The 16,797-nt window shown below is 42.4% G+C and overlaps 2 protein-coding genes across 5 annotated transcripts in view; both read left to right on the forward strand.

The window, feature by feature from the left end:
- Positions 1 to 2,850, forward strand: part of PARP4 (poly(ADP-ribose) polymerase family member 4) — a 376,732-nt gene extending 373,882 nt beyond the window's left edge. For all 3 annotated transcript variants that reach the window (XM_029602495.1, XM_029602494.1, XM_029602496.1), the window contains one exon: positions 2,333 to 2,850. In XM_029602495.1, the coding sequence (XP_029458355.1) occupies positions 2,333 to 2,528 (196 nt within the window). In that variant the 3' untranslated portion in view covers positions 2,529 to 2,850. The remainder of the gene's footprint in view (positions 1 to 2,332) is intronic.
- A 9,186-nt stretch (positions 2,851 to 12,036) lies between these two features.
- MPHOSPH8 (M-phase phosphoprotein 8) overlaps positions 12,037 to 16,797 on the forward strand; it is a 248,377-nt gene continuing 243,616 nt past the window's right edge. Inside the window, exon 1 of one of the 2 annotated variants that reach the window (XM_029602497.1) lies at positions 12,037 to 12,270. In XM_029602497.1, coding sequence (XP_029458357.1) covers positions 12,103 to 12,270 — 168 coding nt within the window. In that variant the 5' untranslated portion in view covers positions 12,037 to 12,102. The remainder of the gene's footprint in view (positions 12,271 to 16,797) is intronic. The other variant, XM_029602498.1, reaches the window with a different exon arrangement.

Consider the following 16,797-nt stretch of genomic DNA (forward strand, 5'->3'; position numbering starts at 1 on the left):
GTTAAGAATGACACAAGGGAAAGATAAGTAATCTATCTGAACAGAAATTGCATAAATAGTAAACATCCCATACCAAAACAGCACCAATTTCCAGCACTCAAACAGTAACCACCTTACAAGGCAAAACTGAAAATATGACACCAGGCCTTAAAACTCCAATACTCCTCGTATTAGGAAAACAGACCAAGCCAGGCTGCTGTAGAACCCTACACAGAAACTACATGCCAGCAGAATACCTCACCTCAGTCACATGTGCAGACCCTCACCTAACATAAAATAAAGAGACCATAAAGCATAAATAGAAACATGCAGACAAAAACTGAACTGGAAACTGCAACAAGCCAGCGAGACTGTATGCGGTGTAGCAAAGGAAAAAGAGAAACATCATCAGTCCTCATAAAACAAATCAAGAAATATAAAATCAATAACAATAAAACCATAAGCATCGGTATATTAAAAGATTTTAAATAAATAAATAAATAAATAATAATAATAAAAATAACAGATTATTTTGAAACAGCTGATGAATGGAATATCCAATAATTAAAAACTCATATCAAAAATTTGTAGATACCAATAAAATATTTTAAAATAGCAAGCACAAAGACCCAATAATGAAAAATAATAAGGATAAAAAAATGATTTGCTCTGCATATCTGGGAGCATTTGATATCCAGATGCCCTGAAATGTTTTGAATTAGCAGGTAAGCCTGCTAAAAGTGAGTTCGCTTTTCCCCTCCTCCCCATAGACATGATAGAGGTCAAATTCTTTAAAATCATGGTGGGGGGCTTGTTTGAATTTACAGACCAGTGGCTTCTGGTACCTGGAGAGAGGATTACTCTTCAGCCTCCCTATATCGATGAACATTCACTTTGCTATCCTATCTCTTCAACATATTGGGATGAGGATGTTGGTGGACAAACCCACAACTTGAGCAACCACAGAAGTGTGATGTCCATATCTCTTTGTAAGGAGATGGTAGTTTTATGAGGATGGACTCTGACCTGTCAGTCAGGGTATCTCACTGTTTGTTGGTCATCCTGTAGAAGTATAAACCTCTTAGGTATTCTGCTCAGTGGTCAGACTCAGGTCTTTCAAGAGTGGTGTCTTTCACAGCATTGTGGTAGCTGACCTTTCTGAGACTGGGACAAACATTACTGAACCATTTCATTAGTCCCAAACTATCCAAAGTGTCTCTCCAGACAGCAGCAGATGTAAGCCATGTAGCACTATAGAAATGTTAAATAGTACTAGTAGCAGCAAATGAGAGAATCTTTAAGGGACTATATTGGAAGTGTAATGGTAGTTGAGCTTTCTATGTTTCCCACCATATCTGCCCTTCTCATTTCTACCCAGGGTGATCAGACAAATAAAGGAGCTTAGGGCCTGGGTGATTCTGATTTTTCCAAACTAGCCTTGCCAGACACAGTATTCAAAAGTTGACCTTTCTAGTGATTAGTCTTTGCCTACCTCAAAAGAGATCTCTTGTCTCAGTCGAAGATAAGGGTTCCGATTCTGGACCTGTTATTTCTGAAACTAATGGCCTTGCCTATGCAAGGCAAGCGCTGCTCCAGATATATGGGTACTGAGAAGAGCCCAGGCTGGAGCATGACATTTTCTTTGCAGAGTATGTGTGTTTTTGAGTGCAATCTTCTATTTTTTTTTTTTCATTCCCTTTCAAGACATTTCCAACACACATCTGGTCTTCAGTGCATACTTTGTGTCAGTGTCAGTGTGAGGGCTGAAGTTGAGTTAGGGCAGTTTGCAGGATATATTATAAGACAAATGATGGAACCCACCGAATGACGGCGTATAAAAATGTGTAAATAAATAAATAAAGGGTCTCCTCTGTGCCCACTGCCATGAGAGCCTTTGAGGGTACTGCTTTTTAGTCATCTGGACTCTGAAAGAGCTGTGGAAAATATCCACTATAGTAGAAAAATAAGTTTTTTAAGGCAAGGTTTTCGCCAAGGATTATAACACTGTGAGCTACATAGGCGAGTTAAGTAAAAAATAATTTATGACTAACCCATTCTCCATCGGTATCTGCTTCAAAATACCTTGTTTGCAACTCTTTCACAGGCAGCCAGATATATCTCAAACTGAGAGGATGTGGCATATATGTGTTTTATGATGGAATTCTGGTATTTAGACCCTTGCACATACTGATAAACCCAAAACCAAGCTTTTACATGGCCCATGTGTACTAAACCCAGTCAGAAGATATCTGTGGAGAAAACCCATGTATGGAGACATTCATATAAAAAGTAACTAACTTAGGTGTTCTGATTATGCAGATAGCTAACCAGTGCTGTTCTTTTCTATACATAGCGAATTTCATTGGAAATTACAGAGAGCTGTGGATTGGGCAAAGAAGACAGACAGACAATATCCATCCATCTGCAGCAGGCTTGAACTGGGAAAGGACTGGGACTCATTCACTCGGCAGCTATTGCGCATTGACCCAATGGAGGACAATTCACCCCTTCTGAAAGCAATTAAACTCTGCATTTTTAATGTTGCATGATGCATTCAGTTTGTTTAATAGGCATACTAATTACAAAATGAAATATGCATGCATTTTAAAATTGTCTTAATATATCTCATTTTAAAATATCTGGTATTGTTTTAAATCAGCAAATCAAGAAAATTACATTTGCTTTTAAACAAATATTTTTCTGTCTCACTTTACAAATGTAATAGGGTATGGGGGGATAAGGATGTGAAAAAGAATCCATTTTCTCTTAGCACTGTTTTATTGTACACCGTTAAGATTGTTTACAGATTGACAGTATAAAAAAGTGACAAACAAATATAAATAAATAGATTAATTTTTTTTGACTATCCAATATTTTCTTTGTTTCATTAAAAGTCATACCTACCATATACATATGTTACGCTTAGGCTGTGTTCAGGGGCAGTGAACACCACCCAAAAGGGTGGCTCCAGGTGGAGAGAGACAGAGATGGCTGGAACCAGTGTCTGGGTCCCGGCTGGGTCAGGGCAGGCGGCAAGCAGCAGTGTAAAGTCCAGGCTGGGTCTGGGCAGGCGGCAAGTAGCAATGTCTGGGTCTAGGCTGGGTCAGGGCAGAGGACCCGTAGGCCACACACGGACACACAGCAGAGAGCCCGAAGGCTTCACACATACACACAGCAGGGCAGAGGGCCCGTAGGCCACACACACACAGTAAGCAAGGCAGGGCAGAAGGTCCGAAGACCATACACAGCACAAGATAGAAGGCCCAAAGGCACACACAGCGAAAGGCAAGGTAGAAGGCCCGAAGGCCGCGAAAGGCAAGGTAGAAGGCCCGAAGGCTGCGCAAGGCAAGGCAAAACAAGACAAGGAAGAAGGCCCGAAGGCCGCGCAAGGCAAGGCAAGGCAAGGCAAGGCAAGGAAGAAGGCCCGAAGGCCGCGCAAGGCAAAGCAAGACAAGGAAGAAGGCCCAAAGGCCGCGCAAGGCAAGGCAAAGCAAGACAAGGAAGAAGGCCCGAAGGCCGCGCAAGGCAAAGCAAGACAAGGAAGAAGGCCCGAAGGCTAAGCTAAGCTAAGCAAGGTCCAAGGACCACACGCACAGCAAGCAAGGAAGGCTAGAGCAGGGAGCCCAGCGAGCTCGATGCCGAAGCACCGAGGGAACTGTCAGGCAGGGTTATAAGGGAAAGCCCAGAACATAGAGTGGACAGGGGAGATGGACTGGGCCTGCCAGGAGAGCCAGCACTAGAGGGACCCCTGGTGGTGAGGCAGTTGCACAGCAGCCATAGCCATAACACATAACTCCGTGTTCAAATATAGTTTTTATGTTTTTAATCTAAAAATGTGTAGCAATAGTTTGGGTTTTTTTATAGAATGCGATATGGAAAATTCTAACATTTTTAGAGGTTAGATGAGAGCAGTTCTTGACTTTTTTTTTTTATTATAGAGGTTTACATATTAAAAACAGCTGTAAAATGTGAACAGGCAAAGGAGCTCGTCAGGACAGCTGGCATCATTCGATGCCCCAGAGCAAGTGGTACAGGAGCAAGTAAGAATTGCTCCTGCCATTTCTGCTACTTCATATGGAGTTGGTGTAGGGGGGTCTAAGATGGGGAGAGAGGGGATCTTTTGGCACCCTCTTGAAGCTCTTGGTGGGGAAGGGGGTAGGAATTGGGGCTGAAATCCTCCTTTGGGGGCTTGGAATCTCCAGCTGGAGGTGTGGAATATGTTCATGCTGGAAGGGAGGTTTTACTTCAGGGCACAGACAATAGTGGAGTGGGGGTCATGCTGACATTACTGCAGCAAGTAATGCTGATGTATTCCCACGGCTGGAAGTGTACACATGTTTAACATGTAACATACTAAATGATTAATGCCCTTAAATGCAAGTTAAATGTGCAGCAATATTGTGTGTTAAGAGCATTTTTAGTGTACGTTAGTAAACAGGCTCCATTTTCAACTGGTTTGGTTCCCAAAATGGTCTTACCTTTACTTATAAGTGAAATTAATGGCAACAAGCTACTCTTTCACAGGAAACAGTGAGTTTATTTTAAAACAGCGTTAAATGAAATATCTTTTGTCAGAGTGGCACCAGTGTGGCCCAATCTTGTTCTTCAGAGTCAGAGCTAGGTATGTTTAAAATTTACTTTGATATACCACCATTCCATGAAATCAAGGTGGTTTACAAAACCTATCATCATATCATCAACAATAGAAGTAAAATAACAAATGGCTAAAAAATTTAAAAATCGCAAGCCACATAAAAATCTTTTAAAAAGCAGGAAATCACTTAAGGTACATGTGATATAGGTAGGGTCTGGGGGCACGTTCTAGTGTACTGGGTGGCTTGATCTGCTGACATGCCAAGCTGCCATGAAAGAAATCGGGATGTGGAGCATTTTTTAATTTTTTCCCTTAAATGAGTGTTTAAATATTCCAGTGAAAACCCGATGCCCCAGAGGATTCGAAATGCACAGCGTATCAGGCTTTCTGTGGGCTTGTATCTGGAGTATTGTATCGCGATCTTCTTACATTGAAAGACTGTTATGATTCTGTTATGATTAGTTGGTAACTGGGCCCTGGGAGGCAAGATCTCAGCTGACGTCAGACACAGAAACAATCTAGAGTCTTTATTAAAGGGATAGAAGCTTTACCCGAGGAGCAGGGGGTGCCAGAGAGGCGGTCTCACAGACCCAAAGAGACAGGGTCAGTGGAATAGGGATTCCCCAACCCAGAAGGCTGGCATCTGTCATTACTATGACCCAAAAGGGAGTCTCCAGGCCCATCACCTTCATCAAATTATTGGTTTCCAGCCACCAATCCAAACTCACCTTTACCTGAACCAGAAGAGGGAGTCCTGAGATCAGAGAACCCACCTGGATAGTAGGTCTTTTGTAAAGGTATCATGTGGGCCCAAGCACAGGGAATTAGATCTAAGGCCGTCACCACTGAACCCAGTACTTGAAGATAAATCTACATCATGGGTCTTCTGGTATTTATCACAAGATACACTTGAGTTCATAGCTTCTGTATCCTCTACTCTGTTAGCTATACTTGGCCATTCTTCATGTTGAAAAGAGCCCTCATATATTCCATATACTGAATTGGTTACAACTTGGTTTTTGCAAAGTTTATTACCCAACTCAACTCCTGCAGCAACTGAATTACCCTGATGGTAGCTGACTCACTTTCTCAGGACAACTTCACCTGAATCATCAGTCATCCAGATAAGGATGAATTAAATCGCCTCTTGATGCAAGGCCACTGCTACTTTTACCATGCCTTGGAAATGTTAGGAATTACCTCAAGAAGGGAGGAGTTAGCAATCTGTTGGGCTCTACTCCTCAAGAAGGGAGGAGTTAGCAATCTGTTATGAATTTGGCTCCTGTGAAGGAGGAGTTAGCAATCTGTTATACTCCGTGGGCGGAGCTAGCAATCTGTTAGAGGTTTGCTCCTGTGGAAGGAGGAGTTAGTAATCTATTATGGAACTGCTCCTGAGGAAGGAGGAGTTAGCAATCTGTATGCTCAGCTCCTGTAGAAGGAGTAGTTAACAAACTGTTAAAGGTTAGACTGCGGAGCTAGCAATCTGTTATGAATCTGTTGCTGAAGACTCCTGATGGGGAAGAAGTAGCAATCTGTTACCAGCGGAGTGCTTGAAGAGGGCACTCAGCTATAGAGGAATGTAGATAGGTGGATCCTTGGGCCGATGGCAGATGACTGCGCCCCCAGGAGGATATCCTGAGAGGGACCACCAGCTAGGCTTGGGTATGGAGACAGACACAGATAATTCTTTTATTAGACAGGTTAGTAGAAACATCAGAGGTAGCAGTAGTGAGCTGATATGCCCAGCAGGGCTAAGTCCCTCAGGTACTGAAACAGCGATCCCAGGGTTGCTGAGCTGTAGAGAAACTATAGATAGTGAGTAGACAGGGTATGCTGTGTTCATAGCCAGAACCAGATGACAAACTCACATAAGGTTTTAAGAAAGCTCAGTAGCTGGAAAGGGTTAGGCCCTCGAGGAGCGAATACCTGGTTCCAGGGAAAGCTCTGGTAACTCACAAATGTCTGTATCTGCGATAGCTTCCAGGCAGTAGAGAATCTTTAGAGTGTCCAGGAACATGGGCCCTCGAGGAGTGAATACCGGTTCCTATCTGCAATCTGAAATAGAGAAAAGAGAGCGAGGCCCCCGAGGAGTGGGTACCTCTGCTAAGTCCGAGGAGGCAGAGTAGCTTGGACGAATCCTTGCTAACTCGATTCGTTAGTGAATACTGAGACCTTTTATATTGGAAGTGGATGACGTCATCTCAGGGAGACCCCCCGAGGTTCGCGCCCTTGCTGGCACATCAATCGGAGCGCACGCACACACGCGCCCTACGTCATCAGGCAACATGGCGGATCCGCAGCGTCGAGCCGGTCCGGGGACACCGGAGGGAGACGGCAAGAAGACGCCGCGGCAGTAAAACCGTCCATCAGACCTGGAGGGAGTCACCACAGAGGTAAAGAGGGCGGAGTGAGGGCATTGAGCAGCGACGGACGCAACAGGAAATGATTCTGGGAGCCAAACCAAAGGGATGGGCCCAGAACTAAAATTGACTTCCCACTACAGTGAAGCAAAGATACTTCTGATGTTGTACTCTGATATGAATATGCATATACACTTCTAAAAGATCCAAAGATATTAAGAAATACCCGTCTCACCACACTATTATTGACCACAAGATCTCCACTTTGAAGTGAGGCACTTTCAGGCTCTTGTTGACTTGCTTCAGATTCAAGAATGGAGAGAAAGTTCCCTCTTTCTTGGGGACCACAAAGTAAATCGAATACTGACCTTGACCCCACTGTGCATGTGGAACTGGAACTACTGTTCCTAAACAGAGCAGATGATTGAGTGTTATAAGAACCACCTCCTTTTTTTTGTGCCAATTAACAAGGAGAAACCTCAAACTTATCTGAAACTGGACAGGCAAACTTAAGGGCATGATTTTGAAAAGCATTTACTGGAGTAAAACCCAGTTTTACTCTAGTAAATGCACTTTACTCAAGTAAGTGGGCTTTTGAAAATTGTTACAACATATGCCACTGAATTGTTCATAGGATTTACTTGACTAAGTGCACTTTATTTGAGTAAATGATTTTTGAAAATTTCTACAATAGTATGTTACATGTATGCAACTAAATCCTTTAAAAATTACCACTTAAGGCATAACCATTCTGATTGATATCCAAGATCCACTGGTCTGAAGTGATCTGGACCTAGCTCTGGTAAAAACTTGCTATGGTCTGAACTGGACCTGGGCCCCAAAACCTTCATTGCGAACTTCTGGAAGTTCCTGCACCTCCAACTTTACCTCCTCTTTTGGAATTCCAAAAGGAATGGAATCTATTATAAAGCCTCACCCTTTGATCTGTTGAGGACTTTCCTGGTTTGTACCTTTTCAAATCCCTGAAGCAACTCCTGGAAGGTAATGTCTGAGAATAACTTTTCAGCCTATTCTATGGAAACCTGGGAGCTTCTTATTCTCCCCAAGCTTTTGCCATCTTCTCCAGATCCTCACCAAACAGCAACTTCCCTTTGAAGGGAAGATTGGTAAGTCTGTGGACCAATTTCGAAGCTACGATAAGCGCCTGGACATGGCAATCGAGACCAAACTCATAGCCAACATGTGCACTAAAGCAAAAGATATGTCAGCCAAAAAAGCTGCTCCCGCTTCCATTTCAGTTGCCTCATATTTAATCAAACTTCCAGTCTTCTGTGAAGTCTCCTGAATTCTCTCAGCCAAATATAAATCAGCTCTTGCCACAATAGAAGTGCACGCCACCACTTGGAGAGATATTCTAGCGGCCACAAAAGTCTGATTTGCACTGCCTGCTGCCAGGAGTCACCTCCAACTCAGAAAAATGGACAGAGCAGGTGGTCAGGGAAGCACGAGAGAACTCTGCCTCTGATTTGGTCCTCTTGGGAGCTGGACTACAAACCACCTTTCTCCATTTCAGATGCAGAATACACTCAGAACACTTGCCATCTGAGCCTTCTACTCTGAGAAGTGTCTCCTCTCTAGGGGACTTATTCTTCACAGCATATGCACAGATTTCTTAAGCCATAAATTGACTGTGCTAAGAGAATTGATGCTGGGCTCCTCCAATACTATAGTGTCCCAAAGGACAAGAGAGTCATATTAGTTCACCAGATTCTTGGCGACTTACAGCTTAAAAATTTGGAGGCACTGCTAAATTTGCATCCGGTCAGCAGAAGACTGGGATTCCAAGTACAAGGTGAGCCCATACCAAGATTTAATGGAAATCAGTTATCTCACCAATCTGTGGTGGTAGAGGCAGTCCTGAACAAAGCCAAGAAGAACCATGGTTCAATCCCACCAAGCAAAGACCCTCAATTGCTGGACTCCTTTGCAAAAAAAAAAAAAAAGCTGTTTCATTCAACTAATACTACAGATAGCAGCATACAAAGTGCACATGGTACAATACCTTCATAACATCTTAGAAAGAATGTAAGACAAAGTTGAAGAAACAGAGTTTCTGAATCTCAAACTCAAGCCATCCAGGCCCTGGTATTGGAGGGCAAGAAATGTGGCAACGACCTGATGAGGGCTGCATCTGATGGCTTTGACTGAGCTACCAGATACTTAGTCCTAACTATAAAAGTGTGGCGAATGGCCTGGCTTAGGGCTTCAGGCTTGAAAGAGGATGTTCACGATAGCCTTCCAGTGTGCCATACTTAGGGGAAAACCTTTTTGGAGCAAAATGTAAGGGAACAGTGGACCTGATAAAGAACCACCATTGTATCTTATAAACCTCATGTACTGCCCTGCAGGAACAACCTCCTAATGTAAAGTACTCTTAGCATTCAGTGCCGAATGTCTAACCACATTACAATCGAGAATAGTATGCATCTCAATTTGCTGCTTTGTTTCATGCCAGATCAAACCAGCAACAGAGAACAAAACAGCATGATCCTAAACCCAAGGGGCTGGACTTGAACACCCAGCCCAAGCCTTCTTTTTGACTTGTCACAGAGACCACAGCCTGTTGCTGAACCAAGGGTCTTTGGTGGCCGGCTAACACGCTTAGTGCACCTATGGCCTTAGATCATCCCAAACTCTTGGATCCTTTAACTAATCAGGCAAGGATACCTGTTAAGATTCCAGGCTCTCCGTTCCAAGAAACCATCAGGAAAGGGAGTGACACACCACCAGGAAATCACATTGCTAGATCAAGACATCTCTGCTTGTTTAATGTGAAAGCTATAGAGCTGTTCTCTCTCTCAGAGGAAGGCTTAGGATTTTACTCCAAAAAAAAGTCAGGGAGCTTCCGTCCTATTTTGGATATCAAGGCAATGAACAAATTCCTGCTCAAGAAAAAGTTAAAAATGCTCACCCTTCCCATGATCTTGATTTTCCAGAACAAGGGAGATTGGCTGTGCTCTCTAGATCTCAATGATGTACAGTATAGACATACATCCTGATACATGCAGACCACAGAAGATTCGGGGTAAGAAAATGCCACTACCAGTAAAAGATCCTCTCCTTTGGCCAGCAACACCATTTGTCTTTAAAAAGTTCCTGTGGTGGTGGCAGCCCCCATAGAAGTCGAGATGTTTTCTTGTTCCTATATTTTGATTATTTCATCATAAAAAGCAACTGGAAGTCCTTGATACATGAAGCTCTAACGTTGACAATTTACCTTCTGCAAAGTTTAGGTCTCATAGTAAACTACAACAAATGTCATAGGGTGGCAACTCACTGGCTATTGGGACAAGCCTTGACACAGAAAAAGCCAGTTTTCCTCCCCCTAAAGAGGGAAAACAATATTCAAGAACACTGAATAACATCAGCAAAAGGCAAACTATGCTAACAAAATCCTACCTCAAAGCTTTACAACATAGGGCCTCCATGCTTCAGATACTGATGATGGCCACATTACATATAGACGCAGCCTTTCGGCAAAACATGGAGTCCATATCAGGGGACCCTTTAAAGACATATGTGTATACAGTGGAGTTGCCGCTTTGTGAAATATTTAATCTTTATTGATGAAATTTTACACGTGGACCAATAAACTCTTTCTGCACTTATTTTTCATGTATTATTGATGCTGAGTGCAGCTACAGCCCTTTGTTTTTTTCACATTACATATGAGCCAGGCCTAATGGTCTCTGAGCTTTCAGTAGTCCAAGTCTTCCTATTCTCAGACATAACAGCGTGATCACCTCAGCACTTAGGAAAATGAGGTGGGAGTTTCTCAAAAGCAACCTCGACTCATAACATTCATTCCTTTTGTGACCGTATCAGCTCCTCCTTATGACAGACATATATATCACTTATGGTCTGGGGAGCCTACATGCAAGGCTTTCACATGCAAAATGTCTGCTCACACCAAGGGACCTTTTTCAGAGAAGTATAAGGTTAGAGCTGGTACCATTCCAACATATCCTGTAAGACAAGGGGATTTTCATTCAACCAGGTCTCTATATGAACAAGCAGGAACAGAAGTCAATCAGAATTTGACCTTGAACGCTGAAACATGGTATCTTTCTTTGGACAATATGTCTACCAGCGTCCCAGAATTTCTTCATAGACAAACTCAGCCTAATCTTAGATCCACGAGTGGTCCCTCAACAAATAGCTAGCAAAATATTTTTCTAATGGGGCACACCCTGGTTCGACTTGTTTAACACAAAGGACAGCAAAATGATGTGCAAGTTCTGCTCTAGAAAGGAAGCAAAAAACAGCATGGGACAGGGAGTGGTCTCTGTGCACTGTGGTTGCAGTTTCCTCTCTATTTACCCATCTCTTCCATCAATAGCCAGAACGCTGACAAAACTGAAGGGAGACTGAAGGACCTTGATTCTGATAACTCCAGTGTGGCCTAGGCAAGTGTGTTTTTTGTTGCTTATTTGTCTTATCATTCAGGGAGCTGATCTGGAGGGACATTTTTATATCCCAACATCTCAGGGCTGACAGTTGCACCATGGATGTTGAACATGCCATTGCTGCATCATATATATGTTCCCAACTAGTGTCCAGGATTCTCTTGGTAGCTGGGAAACAGTCTGTAGATTCTTACAATTCAAAGTGGAAAACAGTTGGTAGGGGATGCGCATAGAAAAGCATTCCCCCATTCTGTGCTGGAATTCCACACATTCTACTGTCTTCTACACCTATCCAGGGCAGGCCTAAAGAGAGCTGAGTCCGCTTTCAGCCTGAATTCCTAATTTTAACCATAGTCTTACTATATAAAACTCCCTACATCTCTTTTCCCCCTATATGTTTGTCTTCATTACATTGTACGTTCTATTACGCAGAAACTGTCTAAGTGTTGTTTGTACAGCGCTGCGCGTATAGAACTGTTAAGTAGTAGTAGGCAACCAATTTTGCTTTACCGCTGAACATGAGCATTCCGGCCAGACAAAAAGTGACACAAGCTGACGAAATGGTTACGCATTTCGTCTGCGACCAGTTCTCGCCCTGGCTGTCGCGGTGATTGACCAGCTCAGTCGGCCAATCACTCTTCACCGACCCCCTCCGAGCCGAAGCCGCTGATTGGTGCAGGCACCGCCGACGAAGGACGTCGACACTGCAGGTTAGCTTTTGTTTTTTCTCGATCTGGCCATCATGGCGGCGGTTTCGGCTGAGGATTCCACTGAGGGGGGTGGTGAGGCGGATGATTCGCTCCAGTCTCCAGCAGGTGCAGGAGCGAAGGCAGAGCCAGTGGATAGTGAGCAGGACGATGAAGAGGATGTCTACGAGGTGGAGAAGATTATCGACTTCAAAACGGAAGCGGTGAGTAGCCGCCGTGCAGATAGCACACCTGGCGCAGTAGTGAGGGGTTTCCAAGGGCCTCTCGCCAGAGCAAATAAAAACGTGACAACTTGTGCCCAGGGAGCGCAGAGCTCCTTATGCGATGGCTGCCACTAGTTCCTCCGACCTGAGCATCCAGCTGCTCGTGCTAAGCTTGGTGCCGTAAGAACTGAGCTCCTTGTTTATTCGGGGTGTCTTGGATCTCCAGTGTTTTCTTCTTAGTTTCCTCGAGCACAGCCAACAAATAGTGCTTCTGATTTCTGATGCTCCTCCTTTTATCCTAATGTTTATATATGGTTTTCTCTTTTTAACCAAAACATTTGTACTTTTTAAAATGTTTATGGCCATACTAGTTTTCTGTAAACCACTTCATTGAGTCTGTGGTCTTCAGTTTGTATCCTGTTCATACTCACTATGCTGCTTGCATGGGGTTCCGTTTACTTTTGGATTAGTAAACGTTCCTATGTAGGAAAGCAAGTATGTACTTATTAGGTATTAAAAAATTGAACAACCAAAAATCCAGAATGTTGGCATTTATAAAAACAGCTAAAACACTAGAAAAAATAGTAGAATGATAATGTCTTTAATTACAATAAGACATCACAGTGGCAGAGCAAGTCACTCTTTCTTTCTTTCCAAGAAAGGCAAGATATGGAATTTTAAGACATGATGAAAACTGGCTGACAGTTTTGTTATAACTTTTGTATTTCTCACTTACTCATTTATAAGTCCAGTTGTAATTATGTTTAAAAAAAAATAGTTTGCAGAGAATATGCTAGTGAGCTCATACATTTTAGATAATGATTTTCAAAAGGATTTACCTGAGTCACTAAGGAGTCACTAAGGTTGAAAATTACATGCCCTTCAGTGGCTAAATTTAGCCTCCAAGTTTCACAAAGCATTTCCAGAAGTGAGAAAAGCATACACAGGAGTTTATTTTATTTATTTTATTTAGATTTTTATATTCTGCTTTTCACACTTTTTTCAGCACTTCAAAGCAGATTGCATTCAGGTACTCTAGGGATTTCCCTATCCCAGAGGGCTTACAATCTAAATGGGTCATTTTCTAAGGCTTATCGCGTGCGGAAAGTCCCGTTTTGTGTGAGATAGCTTGTTAGGGGTGGTGAGGGGAGGAGTTGGGTAGACTCTGCGATGTCTTCGCAGGTGGCGATAAGGTAAGACACGTTATCGTCGCCAGTAGAGCACCCAATAGTACCGCCTTTCATGGTGGCGCTATTGGGTGTGAAAGCTGGCAGCGATAACACCGCAGTGGTGCGATGGCTGCCAGCTCTTGCAGGCCTGCCCCACCTTCACCCCCTGCCCCCCGTTTTCGCTGGATTCACCGTTCTGTGGTAGAATGGTGAATCCAGGCCTAAGTTTGTACTTGAGGCAAAGGAGGGTAAAGTGACTTGCCTAAGGTCATAAGGATTTTATTTTCAATCCCTGTGTGCACTTTCCCACACAGACCCTCCTGCTGTTCAAGCAAGTGCAAAGTCATGGGTGCTTTAGTGCTTGCGAACCTTGCAGAATCAAATTTTCAAATTAACTTGGATTCATAAACCTTCAAAGAACTCACCCTATGGAAAATTTTTCCTTAAAATCTTTCATGCTTTGTTCTAATTTATATGTTCTTTCTTGAGGGATATTGTTATATGAAGTTTCTGAAAACTTTTTCCACCATTATGATTCTAATGTGTATGTTCTTCTGCAGGTTCTTCTGCAGATCATTAACAGAACAATGTATAGGCATCACACTGATATATGAAGAACAATTTGCAAATAGTTTTATCCTGGTTATGAAGCACTTCTACCCTCTGTGGATAAAATACCTGTGTTGTGAAACGAAAGTATTTTTACCCATGCCACAAAAGGGCAGGTTCGGCAAGCAACACATTGAGATTTCATTTTGAAATCCCAGTACATGCCTTACAGTAGTGGTTCTCAACCTTTTTCCCACCTTTCCTAAGAAAAGGCCACACTGAAAATATTACACCAGGCCTTAAAACTCCAATACTTCTATTAGGAAAATGGAACAAGCCAGGCTGCTATAGAGCCCTGCTTAGAAACTACATACAGCTGCATATTTCACCTCAATCACATGTGCAGACCCTCACCTAACAAAGGATAAAGAGACCATAAAACATAAATAGACACATGCAGACGAAAACTAAACTGAAACTCAACAAGCCAGTGTGTCTGTATGCAGTGCAACAAAGGAAAAAGAGAAATCACCAGTCCTCAAAATAAAGTAAGAAATATAAAATCAATAGCAGAAAAAACACACTAAAAAGAACAGATTTCAAAACTAATGAATGGAATAATTAAGAACTCAAAAAATTTTAGACACCAATAAAATATTTCAGAACAGCAGACACAAAGACCCAGTAATTAAAAATAATGATTAAAAAAGTTCTCCTCTCCATACCTGGAAACGTTCAATTTCCAGGTTCCCTGAGATTGTTGTGAATGAGTAGAAGGAGAGGGGTTGCTTGCAACTTTCTCCTTTCTCTGTCACACACAAGCTCTCTCTCTCTCACACAGGCTCTCAATCACACATGCAGAATAAAGAAGCCATAAAGTATAAATAGAAACATGCAGGTAAAAACTGAATTGGAAACCAGAACAAGTCAGACTCTGACGTGCAACAATGGAAAAACAGAGCCATCACCAATCCTCAGACATTAAACAATAAAATCAAGAAATATAATATATACATAAGTCATAATAGTATAAATATACTAATAAATTTTCAAAACAGCTGATGAATGGAAGATCCAATAATTAAAAACTCATATAAAATGTTTTAAATTGCCCAAATACCAATAAAATGTTTCAAAACAGCAGACACAAAATAATAATATCCAAAAACTAAAACTGATAAGGATTCAATCTCTTCATGCCTAAGAATGTTTTTTTCCAGTTACCTTGGGATTGTCGTAGATTAGTGGGAGAGGGATGCACAAGTTTTCTCTTCTCTCTCTTATAGATACAAATATATACCATATTTTTTGCTCCATAAGGTCGCACCTGACCATAATATATAATACATCTAAGCATTAGGTAGTAAATATAAGGTTCTTGGGTAGTAATATGCATTGTTAATGCATAAAGAAATACGAGGAAATAATTCTTTTCTTGGGGGCAGGGGGCATGATAGAGGTCTGAAAACGCAACTAGCAGAGGTAGTAATAACCAAAACATTGACAGGATTTAAGAATGCAGAGGCTTTCAAATTTTCTAATATTTTTCTGTCCCTGGGCAAAATGTTAACTACTTTCCCCAAGCTGAAGTTAAAAAAAAAAAAAAGTGATTTCCCACAGCTGTAAAACTTGTATGGCTGACAACTGGGAGATGTTCCTGCCTACCTTGTTCTAACTAAGGGTACCTGGGCAAGCAAAATGGGCCTTATTTATCAACATCTACAATGTTACTAAGTGGAAAAATATACCATGAAAACCAATATAAAAGTTAAATGTTAGTTGTCAGTGCTGGGTAATCACTTTGAAGAAAACACAAGGTAGTTTGCCCTGTCTGCTCAGCATTCCCTGTAACCTTAAAAAAGAAGTTTGATTTTGTATGCTGAAAATGCATTTTCTTTCTCTTACTTCCACCAGGGTAATAGCTGTGTCCTAGAAATATTTTGTTGAAGTTTGAGCCACCTATTAGATTTAAACTACCTATTAGAATGGTTTGCTGCAAAAAGAATGCATATAAGATAAACAAAGTTTCCTACAGGACTCTTGGAAAAAATGTGCAGACATCCAATTTACATATATTTGAGTTTTATAAAGCTAAATCCCCCCTCCCAAAATTTCTCACTAGAACTTGCATTTTTTGAAAATGTGCTCATGCTTCTACTCTCACAGGAGCCAAATTTGAACTAATAACCTAAAATCAAAAGGCTATGAAAGCCTCTGCTAATACACAAAGCTATTCAGTCCCCCTACTTTATTTTATTGTAACACAGATTCTTTAGCTCGCAAATAATGTATGCTATAGAATCTGTGCATGCACAGGTAGAGGTAGATCTTCAAAACGTACGCCACCGGCGCGAACAAAAGTACACCGGATTTTATAAGGTATGCGCGTATCTTATAAAATCCGGGGTTGGTGCGCGCGAGGCTGTGCAAAATCGGCAGCCTGCGTGCGCCGAGCCGCGCAGCCTGCCTCCGTTCCCTCCGAGGCCGCTCTGAAATCGGAGCGGCCTCGGAGGGAACTTTCCTTCCGCATCTCCCCCCCCCCTACCTTTGTTGGGCAAGTTACGCCTGCCGCCCCGGCATCCCCCGGCACAGGCTGCAGTGCCGGGGGACTCGGGACCGCCGTCCCGGCCCGCCGCCACGCCCCTTTTACGAAGCCCCGGGACTTGTGCGCGTCCCAGGAGGATTTACGCGCGCAGGGGTTTTAAAATCTACCTCCTAGGTTCTAATTTTAAGCTTGCAATAATCTGATTTTATCTTGACTTTCTGCTTAGGTTAACAAATGTTTGTAGGAAATTCTTCACATAAGCTA

The sequence above is a fragment of the Rhinatrema bivittatum genome, chromosome 5 (genome assembly GCF_901001135.1).
Source record: "Rhinatrema bivittatum chromosome 5, aRhiBiv1.1, whole genome shotgun sequence".
Classification (NCBI taxonomy): domain Eukaryota; kingdom Metazoa; phylum Chordata; class Amphibia; order Gymnophiona; family Rhinatrematidae; genus Rhinatrema; species Rhinatrema bivittatum.